The sequence below is a fragment of the Phalacrocorax aristotelis genome, chromosome 14 (assembly GCF_949628215.1).
Source record: "Phalacrocorax aristotelis chromosome 14, bGulAri2.1, whole genome shotgun sequence".
Taxonomy (NCBI): domain Eukaryota; kingdom Metazoa; phylum Chordata; class Aves; order Suliformes; family Phalacrocoracidae; genus Phalacrocorax; species Phalacrocorax aristotelis.
The window spans coordinates 12,741,983-12,762,871 of NC_134289.1; the positions used below are offsets into that span (position 1 = coordinate 12,741,983).

At 40.0% G+C, this 20,889-nt stretch overlaps 1 protein-coding gene across 4 annotated transcripts; it reads right to left on the reverse strand.

Moving 5' to 3' along the window:
- Window positions 1-3,527: 3,527 nt before the first annotated feature.
- LOC142064515 (pulmonary surfactant-associated protein A-like) lies at window positions 3,528-14,651 on the reverse strand. Of its 4 annotated transcripts, none has more exons than XM_075109594.1 (5): window positions 14,425-14,651; window positions 13,799-13,924; window positions 6,352-6,485; window positions 4,799-4,876; window positions 3,528-4,089 (listed from the first exon to the last, which is right to left on the reverse strand). In XM_075109594.1, the coding sequence occupies exons 3-5, from the start codon at window positions 6,467-6,469 to the stop codon at window positions 3,713-3,715; spliced, it is 573 nt and encodes a 190-aa protein (XP_074965695.1). In that variant the 5' UTR covers window positions 6,470-6,485; window positions 13,799-13,924; window positions 14,425-14,651; the 3' UTR covers window positions 3,528-3,712. The 4 variants fall into 4 exon arrangements, with proteins under 4 accessions (XP_074965695.1, XP_074965694.1, XP_074965696.1 ...); XM_075109593.1 differs by lacking the exon at window positions 14,425-14,651 and adding an exon at window positions 14,194-14,402; XM_075109595.1 differs by lacking the exons at window positions 13,799-13,924; window positions 14,425-14,651 and adding an exon at window positions 9,079-9,348.
- Window positions 14,652-20,889: the final 6,238 nt, after the last annotated feature.

Consider the following 20,889-nt stretch of genomic DNA (forward strand, 5'->3'; position numbering starts at 1 on the left):
CCTAAGTTACATTCGCAAGAGGCTGAATTTGAACTCAATTTCCCCAAGAACCATAAGGTTTGGGTTTTTTTAAATCAGTTTTCTACAAAAATCAAGAAGTTGCCAAAAAAAAAAAAAGGTTTATTTTCTGTAATCTAAGGTCGATTTCTTAACATATGATAGTGATTGATGGGGGCAGGGGATAGGTTTTTGTGTGCTCAAAATTGCTAACAGTTACTTCTAAAACACCTAATTAAATTATACAGTTATAAAAGAGGATATTACTCTGGACCAGAGAGAATTCTCTCTGAAATCAATAGCCATCATTTTTATGGCCATATAAAACTCTCTCACTGTTAAATATACTGCCATAACGATTGTTTGAAATTTCTCTTATGTGCTACATAATCGATTTGCTTCAAAGGGACTGAATTTTTGTGACCTTATAACTTGTACTAAGATCTTAATTCTCAAAGTCTGCTTTTGTAGCATTTGAGAAGTGAATTACCTATTTTCTGAATTAAAGATCTTACTCTTAGGTTGCTTTTCTGTCACAAATTATTATAAATTAAGAAAAAAAAGACTAACCTGGATTTTTTCTGTCTGGTCATTATGCACCAGGGATTACTTTTGCTAATTGTATTCTTAAGGAAATATTTTATCAGAACTATTTATCTTTTTTTAACAGAAGAAAGGAACAACTTAGTCTGTTTCTTCTTGTGCCTGATGTCTCTGTCCTTTAAAAAAACCCCCAAACATTAACACATAAAAGCAGAATTTGGATCTTTCACAATAACTAGACCGAAATGCTTACAAGTGCTTTAAACAGCATGTGAGGGTTTAAATTGGTAGGGCTACATACACATAAAAAAAAGTTATGCAATAACAAAATAATGACTTCTGGGTACTTTTCTGTTCCTCTGTGGAACCGCAAAGATTAATCAAGTAACATTCTACTGAGTATGTTCCTTCACGGGGATTTTAATTACCACACAAGAATCCCATGAGATACAAACTCATTCCAAGACTGTCTGTAGAATATTGCTTTTATCAGGGAATTCTAGTTCTTCTACATATGATGGTTGACACTGGACCTTTTTTTTTCCTCTGAAGTTCATCAAAGTTAGGATATTAAAGTCCATGCAAAAGAACACGGACACAGGTTTTTCTATAAAGAAGGCAGGAAACTGGCAGACACCCCCTTGTGACCTTCACTTTTATACGTGAGGCAGAGTCAAAACTTGGGACTCAGAACATGGAGGGCTGCCTGAGAACGGTGCAAGGGGAAGGACAGAAAATAGCAAGAGAAGAGCTGAGTATGATGTTATATGGAGTTATTCTATGAAAATAAGTGAGGAGTTTAGTTCAGTTACCTGAAATATTACAGATCTCCGTGTGAATCATAGAGGGGAAAGTGCTGACTAGCAGTTCTTTGACTGGATCTGAGGAGTTTTTATTTTTAAGCAACATATGTGTGTGTGACTTGGTTGGTTGGTTTGTTTTCTAATAGTGATGGCTTAAGGGAAAAGAAATGGGACCCTGAGACCTAGCCTAGATGCTTTGCTTATTGATGTAATAAAAATTAGCTTTTGACTGAAAAAATAATCTTATTTTTCTTAACTGGGTAAAAAGCACCCAAGTGTCGTGAAGTCTAAATGTGTTAAGACATAGATGATGTATTGTCTTAAGCTGTTTGTAAGATTCTACACATTAACGATTTTAACAAGAGATTTGTATAGTCATTTTGTACACACAAATGTGGTAGAAATAAATCAATGCTTAACTAAAGGAATAGGATACTATAAACCTAGTTGGAGATCTATGTAAATGAATATGTGAATTTAGTTCAGATAATAAACACGTTAGTAGAATGTTTTTTTTGTCTGTTTCTTCAGCATGATGCTGCCTTATGCCAGGTAATCATCTTGCTCTAACAAAGAATCTGCGTGGTTGAAAGACTCAAAAATTGCTAACAGGGCTCACTCATTAGATTACTGATAATTAAAATGTGAGAGGTAGATTTAATTTTAAGTAAACCTTCAACTCGTCCTGGCAGATGTAGTGCAGCTGGTCAGAGCTAAGCCTAGGAAAATTAAAAGCTATTCGTTTAGCCTTATCCTTTCTCAAAGTAACCTGAGAGTTAATTTTTGTCGCCACATGATCTATTCCCTTCCCATGTGACCTTTTTGGCCAAAATGGTATCATGGTCTCAAGGTTCAGGATATCATGCACCTTAACCTTCTTAAGGCAGAAACTATTAAATACTTGGAAGTGCTTCCATTATGAAGCCCTGGGCAATTTTAACTCAAAGGTCTCAAAGGAAGGTATTTTGTAAAGCAGGTTGACACTTTGAAACCTGTCCAACATGGTACTGGGTGGACTTTTCCCAGTCCCTGCCCACTCCCAGATCAGCCGGAGTGCTGTATGCAGTGCTGGACATGAATCTTCCGCTGCCAAAAGTATCCCCTTATCTCCTGCATCTGAAGATGCTAAAGCTTTCCTACCTGACAGGGCTTAAAGTGACCATGTGAATAGATCCCCTCTCTTCCTCGGTGCAGGCCAGGGACAAGGGACACCACCACCCAGAGTCAAGGGCTCCCTTGCACAGAGCCAACTGTGGGGAAGGAGGAGAAGATGAAGTGAAAGTGTTTATGCATCTATTTTAACTCCAGTGCTTCCTTTGTTTTTCCCATCAGGTGGTGTGAAAATTAGAATGGATGAGCCCAGGACTTCTCACTGCAAGGTAAGCGGTGAGAATTTGCTTACTCATACTTTGGCACTTTACTGAGCTTCCACTGCTCACCTGCCCAAACCGAGTAGTAGCCCTGAAAATGTTTTGTGTAAAGATGCTTCTTGATCCTAGTGGATTTGAGTCATGGTCTGACTGTGTGGTTGCTTGGCATGACATCAGCAGGGAAACAGCTTGTGTTTGAACTGATTGAACTTCTAATCTTACCGGCTCCCCTAAAATAGTATGTGGTGGTTCAGTGTTTTGGGAGAAGACAGGTGGCCTTCTAACACTGCAATGGCCATAGTTTTATGAAGGAATGTGACGTTTTAACAACAAAATACAATGTTTGGTATTTTACACGCATTTCTATGCCTACATGGATCTGATGCAAGATTTATCCTGATTTTTTATAATGAGTAGCTTCTGAAACTAAGGAGGTTAATTGTAACTGGTACTGTTAATATGTCTATAAAACAAAGGTTAAATATGGATGCTGAATGAATCAGTGCACGCTTCCCTATGACACAATACAAGCCCTGTAATTCAAAGAGGTGTACAAAACCTGAGACCATAATTGCTCCAGTCAAGTCAACCTCTGTGCACCTTAACCTCAACCTTTTTAAGGCAGAAACTATTAAATATTTGGAAATGCTTCCACTATGAAGCCTCAGGCAATTTTAACTTCAGAATTTTCCAATATCCCAAGTCATGCCTGGGAATTTTCCTCTAATCTTCACAAAGGCACAGTGCCCAGAGACACTCTGCCATGGAAAATGAATTCTGAGCTATTCCCGACCATCCAAAAGAGATAAACACAGCAGATCAGGCACATTTTAATTAAGTTAATCACCTACGACATTTGGCATTTTCTTAAGGAGTAAAAATACCATATTACGATTCATTTTAGATTTTCCAACATAGAAAAATTGCAGAAATTGCATAAATCTGACATACAGGATATTTCATTGCCTCCATACTCTGAGGTGGCTGAAAGGCCGTTCTTTAAAATTCACAGATTGTGAGGCGATCCAGGTTGCATTTTTTGTCATTCCAGGTCCCATCACTGTACATCTCTACGCAATTCTCTCTCCCTTTGCCATTAGGCTCATTTTGGTGCCACTTGGTATAATTCAGAGGAGTGCCATTTATATCCATAAATTCACCTGAAGTCTCACCCTCTTTAATGCCCAGGTAGGCATATCTGTTATACTGTTTCACAATACCCAAAATAGCTTTATTCTCCTCCTCATTCATGGGAGTTGCAAGAGTTCCTCCAGCCTCTTCACAGGATTCTAGTGCAGATTCAAAATCAACTTCCTTCCCGTTGCTGGCAAGTATTTTCTCTCCTACTACTTTTATTTTCCCATCCAAAGCAAGCACTAAAACATGAAAAGACAAAACCCAGTTAGTTTTTAAAATTTCCTATGGCATATTGATGAGGAAACAAAGAAAGAGAAATCAAGAGATTGATGGCAAATTAAAAGAGAGCAGACGAGGGAATAAAGGGCAAGGATGAGGAGGAATAAAGATCTTCAAAATGTTACCAATTCACTAGTTGTTTGCTAAGTAGTATATTGTTATGCTGCTTACGACCATCTGGCATTGTCTTCACCAAGACAAGATGTCCCGCTAGCACAATCAGCCCTGTGATATTGTGGGTACTCTCTAAAGATGACGAATTTTCTTCAAACTTGAGCAAGTGAAACGGAGAAATGATAATTTTTTGGGAATTCCCTCTTAGTACAAAACAATTTACCACCTTGAACTGTCTGGTTGCCGATAGATAAAAATGTGGTACAAGGCTGGGGAGTTCCCGTGAATCCGTGTGGAAAGTGCAACATCAGTTGGAGTAATTTTTTTAATAAATCAAATTTTAATAAACGTGCATCAGTGTTCCTGAGAGAAATTGGCTTCTTCAGGGAAAATGAGTCCAGACTTCCCCTACTTTGATGAGAAAATGGAGTTTTGGGATGTAGTACCATTTTCAAGTGTGATTTCTTTTCTGTAAGTTATGATTCTATAATCAATTTTGCTTATTGCACTTAAAACTGATTGTGAGCTGAAAAAAATAAAAATGGGACAAATTACCGCCTTCAAGCCTGGAAAGTCGGTATTTCAAATTTACTAAAGAATGGTGGAATCCAGTGTCCAGAAAATCACGTAGACCTACACAGATAAAAACAGAAGTTATACAATCAAGCAAAACTAGGCCTTGCTGATGGGAACAAATCCTTGGATAAAACTAATCATTTGCCAAAACTAACCAGCAAACAATATAATCTTTTAACATCATCTGGAATAAAATAAACATTTTCCCAGTACTTCTTCACACTGTTGATAACCTACATTAGAGCAAACAAACACAAACTTCCAGAGCTCTGAAATGCTGATAATTCCCCTCTGCAGAGAAGAAAATGAATTTTTCTAGGTTGAAGCCTTATGTTTGTCATGCCTGTGAAACTGGCTTTGCCAAAGAGGATTTGTTCATTCTAATAGTCGTCAGTGAATGGGCACAAGGGAGATTTTTGGGGAGGAACCAGGTCCTAAGGCACCACACCATTTTTTTTTTATTCTGCTGGATGGATGCTTTGTGTTTTTACAGTGGGATCTTATTTTAATGGAAACCATAAACACTGTATAGGAGGGTTTCTGCAGAGATTGTGGAACTCACTGTAAAGGTAGATACTTTTTTCATACAAATTTCCATGGGTAACAAAGGTCCTACATGTAGAACAAAGTTACTGGTGTGTTCCTGTTATCCACCACTAAAACAAACAGCGATGTAGAGGCACAAAATATCGCTGCATCCTCTGAGTAGCAACTCTTACTGTGAAGTGTAGTAAGTAGAAAAACAACGTATTTGACCCAATAACGACAGTCCATTTGACTGACAGAACATTACATGGACATCAGCCTTCTTCACATGGTGGTCCAAAATATCCCCTTTTTCTCCTTTCTCACCTTGCAGCCAAGGAAGACCATCTCTTCCAGGAGGCCCCATAAAGTTTCCCGAGGGTCTTTATGAGAAGCATAATTTTCTTTCCAATTGATGCATATTCTGGGAACTTAAGGGTGAAATAGAACTTAATCTCAAACTGAAATGTGTTACATCTGTAAATAACTTTGGTAGTGTTTTAGCCTTCGTAGTGGACCTGGAGAAAATATTTCTACACAGAAAGCAAAATATGCAGTGCAAAGTGTGCTCCTTACCAGACTACTTTTGGACATACCATCTTTGAATACTAGGGAAACATGGTAGAAGCCTTTTAAATACACTTTGAAGTACTGGAATAATATTTTCTTCATAATTAAAAAAAAAAGACAAAGCTTCTGCTGTAAAAGAAGCAATTCTCTTTGGAAAATCAATAGAAAAGGACTACAAAGATAGCGATATATATAGTATATATATCTAATACTCATATGGTTAAGTATTGATAACCTGAGCATTTCCTCTCTTCTCCCAGAAGAGGCTTTCTTTTAGGAAAAAAAAAATTAAGCTGACCAGTTCCTCAATTCAGTTTTCGTTCCTCTGCTTAACACAGCTGCTTCTTTAAAGGCATGTGTCCTCCTCTGTTAACTGTTTGTATTCATGCAGCCTTCATGGCAAGGATTTGTTGCAAAGAAAAGGGAAGTTTACTTACGTGGTAGACGTGGCTGTCCTTTCAGACCATCTCGTCCAGGAGCTCCTGGACAGTTACACAGTGCGTGGCAAGTCATTAGCAAAGCAGCTACTACTGTGTAGGACAAGTACGACAACATGATTGCTCAAGGCCAGCTGTAAGAAAACCCACGTATTTTTTAGGCAATTATTCTGTAAGAAATTGTAGGCATTAGCTCATATAATTGAACACTTTTTCCTCCCTTTTTATTCCCCCATTCTTGAAATTGGCATTCTTTCCTTGTTTAAATGAAGTCTATAGTTTAGGTGTAAGAGATTTCCCAGATTTATTTTGCTACCGTTGCATAGCTTATACACAAAACTGTCTCTAGACTGACACAGATTGGTCTGCTCATTACAGAACGGCAGCTACACATTTGGGAGCAGTGAGGACAAATCACCCTTTTTGCTATCATTGACTGTTGGACTAATCAGAGAGAAATGATGGGCACAGATGTAACTGATCATGCTTAAGCCATTAGTTGTCTGTAAGGGCTATAATTGCTCAACGAAGCATAGATGTATGTGCTAGCAGCCTGAAAGGCACAATCCGTTACTGCAGTGGTTTTGATGGTTTGGAGCTAGTTAGCAATTTCTTTAAGCACAGTACTATTTAAGCACATTTATTTGAAATAAGCAGACTGATAGTGTTTTACACATGGGCAAAATTTTATAGCTCTATTGACATTCCTATCTTGTTTTGAATAAAATTCCACAAGCCTGAAAATGTCAGAGTTAGTCTTGTAGAAAATGCATTCTTGCTGGTTGGCGATAGGCCTATTCATCATGTTTTAGTCTTTCAGATATAGCATTAAGTAGGGTTATAATCTCCGTGCTGAGATATCATGCCTAAAAAGCACTCTGAAATTATAGATCATGGGTTTACAATGCAGCTAGTGGGTATGCAGCATTGGTAACGCCGTACGGTTATGAAACCTGAACTGATGGACCTCAAGACACTGTGGTATGGAGATATCCAGTTATTGGCATCTTTCAGTTAAAATAATAAGAGAGGTAACGAAAGATACAAGAGGCCAGAATGGGTAACCCTTTCTAACGAGATGACCCTGATGGGTTGACTCTCGTACAAAACATATAACTTAATACCCATGATTCACTATTCTTTTGGCACAAATTAGAGAGGATCCCGTACTACACTCTCTTAAAATCTTCCATCCTAAAAGTTCAGAATTGACAAGATCATTTTAATTGACACATAATATGTTCTGAACCCAGCTCCGCTTACAGTTGAGAGTAGTGTCTCTGTTGGCTTGAATGCTGCAAGATTATTAACACCTGTGTTCACCAGTTAAAACAGGGAATTTGTTTCAAAGCATATATGCCAAGCAGATTCAAAATATCTGTATATTATTATTACCATTCATTAAATGGATGCACTAAAACTGGACTGAGCTTTAAAAAAGAAGTATTGTTTACATCTTCCAGGCTGACTCTATCATAGAAAGCTTTTGACATTATTCTAAATCTGCATCAGTACCGACTATTTTTAAGAGCAAAGTTCACTTGTTTTTCTAGAGGAATGTCTTAGCAAAATCAGTTTAGTGGGACGTACCCTTGAACATAAGAACATTTAATTGTGTCCTAAATTTCAGCATATAGAATCTGGTTAGGTAACAGCAGCGCCTATTCCTCATGGTCAAGAATTTCCACTTTAAAGGGTGAAAATTTCAAATCCACCCAAGAACACACGTGCTGTATTAAAAGTGCTGTCGAGTTTTGTGTGTTGAATCCAAAGTGTCTTAAGTTGCTTACCCTTCGCTACGCTGAAGGCCAGCAGACACCCCTGAGTGTGCTGGCCAGTGACTCGGAGAACAGATTATTCAAGTCTCTAACAGAAACCTACCGTAGGTGCCTAGGAATACTTACGTCTCTGAGATAAGGAAATGCAATTATAACAGGTACTCTTTGTCTGGTGCAGACCATTCAGGGAATTACATTTGAATGGACTACTGCATTCAGCTCATAATTGGATTATGATGCAGAGTCAGAGTCCGGATCAGTTACACAGCAAAATGGAAAAAACAGCTCTTCAGTTTTAATCCAGTTTTAATGACCTTCATCAGTCATTACAATCTGGTGTCCTTCAGGCATCTCCTCATCTACTAAAATTGCTAATATAAGCAAAGTAAAAAAATACTAATAAAGGAAAATTTAATTTAAAAATGTAAATATGACCGCGGAAATGAAAAGCAACAGGTTTGCCTTCTAGCTGAAGTTACTTGTGATTTATTAAAAGGAAATTCAACTTACCCTTCTGCTGCAAAAGTGAAATGAAAGGGTGGTTTGCACAAGTCCCCTTTATATCGTGTCATGTTTGTTAAATGACACCGCTGAAGTGGAGACTGGATAATGAGGGCGCGAATGAGCCTTTTTAGTTTTGCTTACACATTTGTTACGCAAATACTGAGAACAATTTTAAGGGTTGAGAAATTTCTTTTTTTTTCCTTCTATAAGAATAGAAAGCCAAAGTTGGAGAAAACCAATCTAGAACTAACAGATAACTCCAGATTTGCAGACACACGCAAAATGTACGAAGATTTAAAGAAACTTTCAGGGATTTGACATGATATTGTAACATTTTTTTCTTGTTTTAAAAAGACAAAAATGGCTTATGACCACCCATGGCTTTTATAGACGGAAAGGTGCTCTTGTTAATTAGGGAAGCACGTTACCTTCCCAATAGTCTGACCTGATAAGTGACATTCTAAACGTTGCTTCCCATCTCCGTAGCTGATGTACTTACCTTAACATCGTTTTTTAGCTGTGTGTACGATCAACGTTTCTGTGAGCATCTGGCCTCTTTTGCATGTAAAGTACAGCTCATCCTCACTTGGTCAGAGATGGATCCTGGAAAAATCCGTATACGTGCACGAAATCCTGAAATGGACATTATTTTTAAGTAAAAAGAAAAAAAAAGAACAACCAACAGAGGTTTTGGCCCTCCAGTTTCCCAGCAATAAAGACTGGGATCTCATGAGTACCTTCCTTCTGGTTCTGATGTCTTCTACTGTAAAGACATTTATGTTTGAGCCTAGCTGAGGTTTGTTTTATGAGCCTCAGCAAGCCAACACATCAGTCCCCCACCTGCAAGCCAGAAATACCTCTGCTTCACAGCTTTTCTCTCTTTTGCCAGCTCACACAGCCATCTCTTAAGGGTAGAGTGGTTTCTACTTTTCATTTGCGTTTTACTAAAACTGCCTACATCTTGCATGATCCCTAACTATATATAACTTTCTACCCAGCAGAATTCACAGCTGCAATCTAACATCTTAAGGCTTCTTGTTCAACAAATAGAGATGTCTAATTTCAACCGGCTGATGTAGCTAAGGGAAAATACCAAAGGAGGAGATACATCTAGGAACCCCTTTAGAAGTAACTTAGTCACTTAAATCCACTTCCATTCACAACTGTGAGCCTCATCCTGCAGTTAAAAGCGCTCAGCATCAGCAAATGATCAATTAAACTCACAAGCGGATGTTATAAACAATCTATCTTCAAGTCCTTCCTCGACCTGATATGCAGCAAAGCTCTGAATGCAGGTTAGTCATTTTACAAAACCTGAAATCCCACCAGCTGAAGCTATTTCCTTCTGTAATCCAAATGTGGTAGATGAAAAGAACGGATGTTTAAGCACATAAGATGCGGATTAGGTAGTACGCAGTAGGTAAAATACCTAGTTTCTAAATCCCGCTGTGGTTTGGAAATAGCACAGATTCCAGGCAATTCAGCACAATCAAGACATGGGTAGTTCCGTTTCTGAATGGCAGCAGACCTCTGGGGTACTTACAGCTCTAAGAAACTTCCGCAGTTGCAAGATAAGATGGAACTTGATGGATCCAGGTTTTGGGAAGTAATATTTTTAAATGATTAGGTGCCCAAGTTCTTGGGAATCTAACTTGCCAGAATACAACCCAGTATAGATCCAGTTTCTAGGCAGCTCTGCAACAGTTATAACGGTTAATATTGTTCCGTGATATCACTGCTCGTATACATCCTCCCCGCACTTATACACACAACTTTAATGCGTGAACAATGCGTGCAGAATTGTACTATTTCTTCCACCTAGCGTGGTTTATACTTTTAAAAAATTAAATAAAGAATTGGAAACATTAATCAGGGAAGGCAGAAAACCCCACTAGCTGCACACTACCTCTGTCCATTTAGGAAAGCGTGGCATGAGCAAAAAATGGCTTATAATGGCTTAAGATGTAGACAAACTTCATAAATTATTGTCTTTTACTCAAACTTTCAAAGAAACATACATTTGATAAGAGTTCTTCTCCCATGAGTCAGATTATATTTACGCAACGGAAGCTGATAAGAAATCCAAAACGTAATCCAATGTGCGAGGTTACTCACTTAGAATTAGAGAAAACAAATACACTAGAATAAGGGAGAGAGTAAATATTTTTTTCTCCAACCTGGCACCCCTGTAGAATAGCTACTAGGCTCGGTATTCTGAAAATTACAGGTAAACCTGTGTGGTAATAGCTGAAGGTCTTTAGCTGGGCAAGACCCACGAAACCTAGCCAGGGAACTCTAATGGTTTCAGTGGGCCCCAGATAATGACAGAAGGAAAGACGCAGCAAGTAGAAAAATCAGATTCCTTCTGATGTCCCCTAACGCATTGAATACGCTGTGTTGTTAATGCCAGCGAATTAAACCTAAAACCCACAATGGCCTGCTCAACCATTAGCAAAGGAGAACTTGGAAATAAAGGCATCTGATTTTCAAAAACGCTGTGTACCCAGAAGGATGACTTCTTTACGTAGCAGCCATGCATGCTACCCTCAAAAAATGCTTTGAAAGCTAATAACTGCCAAGGTGGTTTCAAAACCAGAACCAATTTTACATACCAATCACACCTCTGATTTTCAGGAAACAAGGGGAACTCCCCATTTTGCTCAGCACAATGGTCTGAAATGGGCTAATTACTAAGAACCTTATCACAGCCCAATCTGGAAAAGGATATGCTGCACTCTTTCATGTAAAATGCAGTGCTGTACAGCCATGCTAGTTAATTTTAGCAATCTGCAAGGCATTAATCTGAAATGCATCACTGTGCTGCAAGTTCTTGATATCAGCTCTCTGAGCCTGACTTTGGCACAGGATCTGTGTGGTGAAGAGGTGTGGTCAATTCTCCTTTGCCTTGTTCAAAACAACATTCATTTTTTTTATATTTGTCTGGTATTTCCACTGCAATCTATTTGCTCTGCTGCTACAGATTTTAAAATCATCCAGGCTTAGGTGCCTATAGTCAGTTTCAGGAAGATTCATTGGCATCAGCTTAAGCCCTCATCAGAAATACAGGGAACTAAACTTTCTTTGCCTTTTAAGTAATGAAATAATCCAGTGGGTAAAGTGCTACCTCCTTCCCACCTGTGATTTAATTTTATTATTTTATTGAGACAAATCCAAACAAACAAACATGTGAAGGTTAACCTTTCCCCTGCATTTGGAAAATAAGAAACACCGATAAAATAATTTTTATGCTAGCTTACAGTGCACTGGAATAGGATGAAAAATGTAGAGAGTATGGCACCTTGCTACACTGCTAATACTGAAAAAACCCAAGTTCTGCTGTGGGTAGGTCCTAAAATTTGTATTATTGCTGTGTGCACTCTAGACTTATGTCACTTGAACTTGGGGATAAGCATCTTACAGGAAGAATGTAATTGCTGATGAGACATATTTATGAACAAACATGATATCAGTGACATGCCATCAGCTTAATAATAGACTGTTATTTTGGAGAATGGATCCCAGAGCAGAGGTTTCTAGGTTTAAGCGTAAGCAGGTGGATGGAGATGAAGAAGGAATGCTGAATATCGACAACGAGGTTCCTAAAGCGAGGACAGCAGAGGTGGGGAACAGAGCCTGGAGTAGTGGATTTTAAAGAGCTGTACCAATCAGCCCTTGTGTTGCATTGTTCTTGCAAAGTAGAGAAAAGATAAGTTTACAGTGGAAAAAAGAAAAATAAAGACCAAAATCCTTCAAGCAATTCAATTTAAAAATCCCACAGCCTTTTCAATCTGTTTTCCATTCTAGGAAAAGCAAATTCAAACTATATTATCTAGGAAAGGGGTGACCGGGTTTTTTTAGAGCTTTTGTTAAAAATCAGGCATGGTTCTCTCCTGCCAAAAACTTAAAGCTATGTTAACAGAACTACTTGTCCTTTGTTTTCAGACTATATCTGATTCCTTCTTTCTCATAGACTCGAAGCAAGTGAATTAAACTGCAGATTCATGGTCAGCATACTACAGGCCACCAGCAAAGCGGCCTCCTGGATTACGTGAAAATGGTAGGCAAGTTGCTAGGTAATTTTGACTGAACCGTTATGCCTGTGCCTCAAAAAAAAGGAGACAAAATCAACTACAGCACATTAAAACAAAGGCAGCAAGCAGCTTCTGCTTTGACATAACATGGCAGATGTTTAGACACAGCCTTCTTCCTTCCTTCAAGCAGGACAAGTACTGTCTCCTTCTCCCTTCCCATATTTTCTCTCCAAGTTTAGTAAAAATTTAACTGTACTGTAATCAGCTTCGGTCTTGACCTTTTAGAAACAAACAGAAACCCAGAAATAATCTCATTCTAACTTCACAACCTAATAATGATTTTCAGAAGGTCTGTATTTTACCTGTTTCACAAATAAAAAAAGTAAAGCTTAGAGAGATGCTATCCCTGTTCTTACTGAAGAAGCCCACGGTTCGGGGTTTTTTGGTGTGGGTTTTTTTTTTCTTTTTATTTCTCCCCCCAAAAGCATCAATTCACTTTTCTCTCCTGCAGGCCATATTACCAACCTCATAATTCCTCCTTGTGTCTTCCATGTAAGCACGCAGCCCTCTGTGGGAATATTAGACAACAGTAGGGGAGATTATTCCTAATCCTTGCTCAACACCACAACAAAATTACCTGCTGCAATATCAATTAGTAGTGCCATGATGGAGTAAATATTGCCTTTGTTTCCTGGAAATAGTGCAAAGAGTAATCGCAGAGGTGTCCTGCCATACTGTGTTCCCATGGAGATGAACCGCACCGTGTCCCTCCTATCAAAAGTGGTAATAGGAAGCAATTTATGCTTGAACAGCCACTGGCCAACATTGCCTTGGAAACATATGCTTGTAATTCATATCTTGCCCTTATAAACAGCCACCTGGCCCTTGTTATCAATTTAAAATAAAGATAATCTATCCTGCAGATAGCAAAAAAAATCCTGCTAAGCTGTTATTAGGTTGTTATTGCTGGGAAATGGCCCATCTAATGCCTCACTGACAAGTGTTACGACATATATATCCAAAAGCATTGTCAACATTTTATTTGCAATTGAAACTCAAAGTCCTTGGGAGAAACTTGTTATTGAAAACACATGGCAGAAAATACAGAGGTACAAATGAAAATAATAAACTCACCAAGCTGCTGTTAAGGTCTGGTGGTCACAGTAAAACGGAGCTGCTTTGCATCTCACTGAAGGGACCCCGACTGGTAACGAATTCCCAGGAAACACCACATATCGTGGTTGTTATTGCTGTTATGAGCTGAAAATTAAGACAATAGGTATTACAGAATTTCATTTTGCACAGAACTTTTCAGGAGACTGAACACAAAAGTCTGCATGTTTTAGCTGATTGTGTTGTTTGAAGCATATAGTACTTAATATACTGAATCTGTTTCTTTGGTAATGGCACATTTTTAGATTCTAATCCGTGCAAAAGTACAGAGGAACAATTCATATCTCTTTGGTGGCAGATAGCTGTTACGGCACTTCATTATTTCTGTTTCCATGAAAAGTGGAGCTCCTGAGCACCTGACTGGGCTGGCGAAGCACAGCCGTGCGTCCATCCAGCTCGTGCCATTCAGCGCGGTGGTTTTGCGCTTCACCACCAGAGGAGCGGACCTCGCTCCCCAGGGCCGGGGAGGGGGAGCAGGCAGCAGCGGGAAGAGGTGCTTCGGGGCCCCTGCCCTTGCGGCGCTCGGCTGCTGCATCGTCCTCTTCCTTAGAGCAGCGGAGCAACGCAGCGCGGGCACGGATCCCTACCTGCACCGCCGCAGCGTCTGCCCGTAAACCCCCGGCAGCTTCGAGGCAGCCGTGCTGGGTATTGCTGGCAGGATAGCTAGAGCCCCGAGATGCCACGGAAAGGGCACAGTCTGAAGTGCCCGAGAAAGTAGATCGATCTCCTTGCCTTTCGTTGATACCCGAGTTGACTTGAAACTATATAAGGTGCGTTTATCGCAGAGGCTTCAGCGTAGAAATATTCTTGGAAGATTCCTGTAAGGGATGAAGAGAAAACAAAGGCTCAGCTACGTACATATATTTATTGAAACCCTTTTCCTTACACTCTGAGCATTCCCTGCCTGTAGCTGGGCATCCAGAACAGAATACTCTGGAGCCCAGAGATTAGAGAGAGTTATTTGGTAGTTCTCTGCAGTAGTTTTGTTTATTACTAAGTTTTCAAAAGCTTAGACTAAAAAGGTTATTGATATTTTGAAAGATGCTTATAGTTTTACTCTTTAATTACAAGCCAATTTCTTTGCCGAGTTCTCTAAAAGACTTTGCAAGCCAAACTCTCGAGGAAAACAAACGCAGCTTGTTGAAATAGTTTATATTTTCCTACACAGTGAGATTTGACCAAAACTACTCACCTACTAACAGAGATAATACAGAGGATGTAATTGGAGGAAAAGTTTACTTTGTAATTGGCAATTGGGTAAGGAAATAGGTTAAAACTGAGAGGATTCTCTCAGTAGAAGTATGGCTTATTTCAAACCAAAGTGGCTTTGTTTGCAAGACTTGTTGCATTGGTTCAGCATACGCATTGAGCTGCTCTCTGAAGAGTCAGGAGCCACGCTTTCAACCATCTTGATATAGCAAAAACAGCAAGATTTGAGCACAGAAATTCTTCGTGTCCAAAATAAAAGCTTAAGGCCTACGTCTGGGGCCCTAATAAAACGTATCGCCTCTCCCTGCAAACATGTGCCATGTTTATATCCTTAGATCATCGTTGCTAAAACTGAACTCCTGTTATATCATTTTGCTTGTTACTATTACAGTCTGGGCTATACCGAGAGTCTTTTGTTCTGATTATAAAATGGTGAAAACTGATACCCAGAACTGGAAGGATTAGCGCAATGAACCATATATATTCGTTTATTTGTGAGGATCAGAAGACTGCCGCAATGTAACAGAAATTCAAGTAGCTGAAGCTGTGGCATTTTAAAAAATCATTGGAACACCCAATAGTATTTTTTTCCCCATTTGTTTCTTTGAAGATATCAGTAAAATATCGACATGGAGCAGAATAGTGGCAAGATCTTGAGCTTTTAACTTTTTAACTAGTAAAGGGTATTTTTGAACTGAACAGAATGATTCAGGGAACACTATATAATAAGGTAGGTTTATAACTCACTTTGAGCCTAAAACATAACACCTGCACTTCTAAAATCTAATTTCCAGTGACCTTCAAAGGGAATTTGGTACTTAATCACCCTTTGGAAACTCTTAGGCACATAAGATGTTGAAGAGAAAGATGAAAAACAGTAAGGAATGGGAAAACTTGGAGAAGAAAGGTCTGCGAAATCACTGGGAGGACATTCTTCACTCTAATCAGATACCGAGAGGCGAAAAGGTGGGCTATTCAATTGTTGGTTAGGATAACAGCACTGTAAGCATTTTCTTTATGCCAAGGCACAAGCCGCTGCAACCTATAGTGTAAGTTGCATGAAGAAACACACTCCATCTGTTTTCTTTCAACTCTGCAGTGCCTTTTCTTTTCTAGCTAGCTAATTAAAGCCCCTTGGAGTTCATCTAGTAGATAAAAACAAGGAACAGATGAAGACCCAGAGAAACAGAAAGAAAACAAAAGGGAAGGAACAGAACCCTACAACTTCAGAGTATCTCTGGAATATTGCTTTAGGCCAGAATGATTCAAACTAAAATGGTTTAGTAGGTTATTAAAACACAGTAGACTTAGCTTGCATGACAAATCAGAGAGCATGTTTAATAACCCTGGGAAATGTAACAACCATGGATGTCAACTACTTAACTAATAAAATATAAATTTTCTATTCCATGGGGGGTCACTCCTTGCAGCCTTTATAGCAGCTTTACAGGCAGTTTTGAAGCTTAAACATTATTTTTCTTAGTAAAACAAAAGAAACTCTACAAAATTATTAATAACTGTTTCAGTACCAGTTGAATTTTATTTATGTTTCAATTCAGATTGTCATTGACTCCTCTGATTTGAGGAATCATTCTCGGAGGTTGGCATGCAGAAGTCTAGCCCCTGCACGCTCAAGCAGCTCACTGCCTGGTTGAGGAGCAGTTGTCCTGTTCTTAGTAAGGCAATCTGAACTACAGCCTGGCTGGGAGATTTCAGACCCATTCTGCTAAGCACAAGTATATGCATACCTGCACAATGGGCTTCGTGTGTCTCCATACCTCTTCCATACGAAGTCTAAAAGCACAAACAGCAACTTCTGCTCATTTTGTTTCAGACCCCAGTGTACGTACGTACCATGCGACTGCATTACATAGCCATTATCTTGTTCAAATATTATCTCCGCAGCAGGGACTATGAAAGAGGTTACGGATTGCTGTCCCATCAGTACTGTTCAGGAAATATAAATAGGGATCCTTTATGTGGACTGTGTTTTTCCATTCGTTTTGGCAGAGGCACGAGCTTCCAAACAAGTGCTGAACTTTAACAAGCCTTTTCACACCGCTGTAGCCCACATGCCACAGGTACAGTGAAGTATATCCAAAGCTCTAGACCAATAGCCTCAGGTAAGTATGATAGATCACTGGAGCAGCTGTTGTCCTGCTAATAATATTTTCCCTTTCCTGTCTTTCTCCCAATCTTCTGTAGCCCTCAGTGGTTTCTCACATCTATCACCAGTCATATACTCGCCTGCTCTCTGAATATTCTTGTCTACATTCATGAGAGGGAAGCAGGTCGTAGCATTCCCTCTATAGAAGCAGGCTGTGATCTCTTACAGCCTCTGGTCTGTGAGGGACACGCCTGCAACATCAGCAGCTGGCAGGCGGGAACGCGCTTGTTTGTCAGGAGTGGGAATCCGCACAAGGGGGCTTCAGATATGCTTCTTTTTAAAGTAGTCTCATTGCTTGTCTGTCTTACCAGGCTGTCTCAGGGGTTCAAGCTACAAAACAAGTGTAGCATAGGTTTTTCCTGACTGTTCCTTTTCAGTTGTGTGTTCAGCCCTGTGCAGAGCCCAGCCTTCTGAGTACACAAAGAGCCCCTTTCATAAGGTCAGTCCCTATCCACTGTTATCTCGGGCAATCCTCTAAAGCTGAAGTGGATTTTAAGTATTAACAACTAAAAACTACTTTTCAAAACCTGCCGAGAACAACTGTGCTCCTGACTGACGCTGTACCAGTGCTACCGTGCAAATGGGACATTGCATTTCTCTAGCATCTATTTCCCCAGCTATGGTTCCTCACAAATGGGGCTCAACTACCTAATAACTTCCATCTTTTATGCTTTTTTACCTTTCCAGAGTAACATACTGTGCCAACAACTCACACAATTTGCCAGAAAAAAGGTCAAATTGAGAACTCTTCTGAGAGCGTTTGCCAAAGATAAGCTTCAGGGCTACAGCATTCAAAACCACTGCAGAGCTCCCAGTAACTTCAGACAATTTTCGGTGAGTGAAGTGATATATAATACACTTAAGCGTTGGAGGGAACGTTTGAAACATTTCTTAAATAACTTTTACAACCGCTATTTGCATGATGAGCTGGCAGCTTTTCCTGCCATATAAAGTCTTGCCACACTATTCCTGACACTTAATCCCCATTTGTTAAAAATACAGGTTCTGCCTTAAGATAGACTTTAAAACGTGATATTAAAAGGAAACAAATATTTTCAGTTTGTTTGCAGAACTTTCCAACTGAAAGGCTTTTAAGCTTTTTTCACCATTAGTCATGAAAGCTGGAAATGCACTTAAGTCTTGAAAACGAAAGCTGAGATTCAACAGACGTTGGCAATTGCAGCTTTAACCTAAATACCCGGTACTAGAAAATAACAGCACATAGAGGACAATCTGAGGCTTCACGATAATATTTGCTTTGCTAGTTTTTGATGCACAGATCCACCTAGCAGGCTTAGGCAATACCATTAATATCCCCTTTTCTTCAGTTTAGCTGTAGCTCTTTAAAATAAAACATAAAGAGGTAAAAAAGTTTTTAAAAATGCATAACTTCTTCCTCCTGCCCTTCTCTTTTCCTAATTTCACCTTGCTTCTGCGAATGCACACAGCTGCTTAAGCAGGGTGGAGAGGGCACGAGAGGATAGAGGGGTTAAAAGGTTTGATCTGAAAGCAAAGTAGCATCGACTAAACCCCTTCTGAGTGGGACACACTTGCACAGATGTCACTAGAGCCATAAAGTGCAAGGTAGGAGATAACCAGGAGAGTAACCCATGTATTGTGATGACACTTAAGAGGTTTCAGGATTTCCAGTTTAATTTGGTGAAGTGCTGTGCCCATCTCAGCTAAAGCAGCTTGTAGTAGTTCAGGTTCTCTTGTATCAGCACAAAGGTTTGAAACAAAAACTTGCTTGGGAAGAATTCTTGGGGCGGGGGGAGGGTTGCACAGAGCCTTTTTTTGTACATACCTCAAGCCCAAGGCTAAAGGGGTCAAGAGCTGCAGCCCAACAATGCAGATGGGAGGCGGGGGGAGGGATGCTGTCCGGAGCTCTCCCAAGAGAGCGCAGAAAGCCTGACGGGGAAAGCTGCAACGAGGCAGGCGGACCTCATGGTTTAATCCCCCCTTCCCCTTCTCACTGCCTTTGGCACATCTCTGAAATTTGTTCAATACAAGCTGTGAGACGGAGCGGGGCAGTTAGGGATGTAAACAACGGGGACTCGCCATGATACAGTTGCCGTGAGTATTCAAAAATCGGGGTAAATAAGAGACCAAACTAAGGCAAAGCAACACAGGAACTGAGGGCAGCTTTGGGGTTTTGGATGTTGTGAGACAGTGTACATACTCACGCATCTTTTGCAGCTCTGCAGTAATATTTTCCGTTAAGGCTGCAATGAAACACTGAAATTCAGTCTGCTGCACCGCTGAGCTGTTGCAGGCCCACCTCCATGAAGCCCAGCACACTCATACTCTCTGAAATCAGACACTGAAATGTGGGTTGACTACTGCTCTCACATTCTGTATACTTAGCCCAGCTGCTTGAAGTGTTATCTGTATTTAAACACCCTGGAAGACAATGACAACCAGTTAGACACTGTAGCATCTTCCCACTGCAAACTGCCAGAAGCTTCTTGCAGGATTAACGTGCAGGCTCAGCTCCGTGGCACAAACTGTGCCACTCGTTGAAGGCACAAACCAACCAGAGCACACAGACAGCCAGGGAAAAGCGCTCTCAGCTGTCTACCCTGAAACACCGATCTAAATAGCTCAAGCTACCAGTGTCTGAAACATCACTAGAGTCACAGACCATAAAAAAGAGATGTTAACTGGAGGTGCCTCAGGATAAACTCATTCCCTAGAGATAACACAGGGGATCCAGTAATGCTGTCAGTGCTCAGGGGTTTGGCAGAGAGCTTAAGAGGTATGAGACTGCGCCTAGGATTCCAGGCTCTCCCGCATTATTTCTTCTCCTGGGCGTTATTGGCCAAACTACAATCCAGGAACTGTTTTTCTTGCCTTATGGTGATAGGCCAAAGGGTAGGGCCACTTTGGTAGCGCTGAACCTGCAGATTTCCCTGCATAACACTTCTCCTCTGCATGTTTCACACAAGAGGGTGATGCCTTCTTCCACAACAGGAAACAAGCCAGAGCAAAGGGCATGTTTCTGCTCTGCTCTGAGCATAAGTTAACCATCCCTTCCCCCATATTTCTGTGTTATAATTAAAAAATAAAGCAGTAAGTACAAGATGCTACTGATTGAAATAGCTTCCTGTTTCCACCTTGTAGTTTCCCACTGAAAATTGCCACTTGAAAAACAAGGAGAAGGAAAAGAACTTTTCAGAGATTGTGTTTTTTTTCACATATGACAGGATAGCTCTTCCTAAGCCTGTACTTAGTTTGAAATTGTGCTAGGTTTTAGAAAGATAAACCCAGCAGCTGACTACCAAATGCTGCTCTCATCCTGAATTACTCAGTAGCTCTGTAGAGGTCACATCAGTACCAAATGAGATGGTTCTAATCAGGGGTATAACAGTAAATAGATTAGTTTATAAATATTGCAAAATTAAGTGGTCATTAGGGATGCTGATTTAAGCCTCTTGGAAGATAACAGAACACAATTTCAAACTCTTTCTCTCTTTTCAGCACCTACTGAAGAAAGGTGTCCCTGGCACGCATGGTGAGCAAGGTCAGAACTTAGGGCACATTGATAGTACCTTACTGAGTTTAAAAGCTTCAAGTCCTATGACTTAGTAAAAGCTCATTTTCTATTTCCAGGTCTTGATCCTCCCCTGCAGACTTTTGTCCAGTCTGAGAAGATCAGCCTGGTCCCACGCAACGGCCT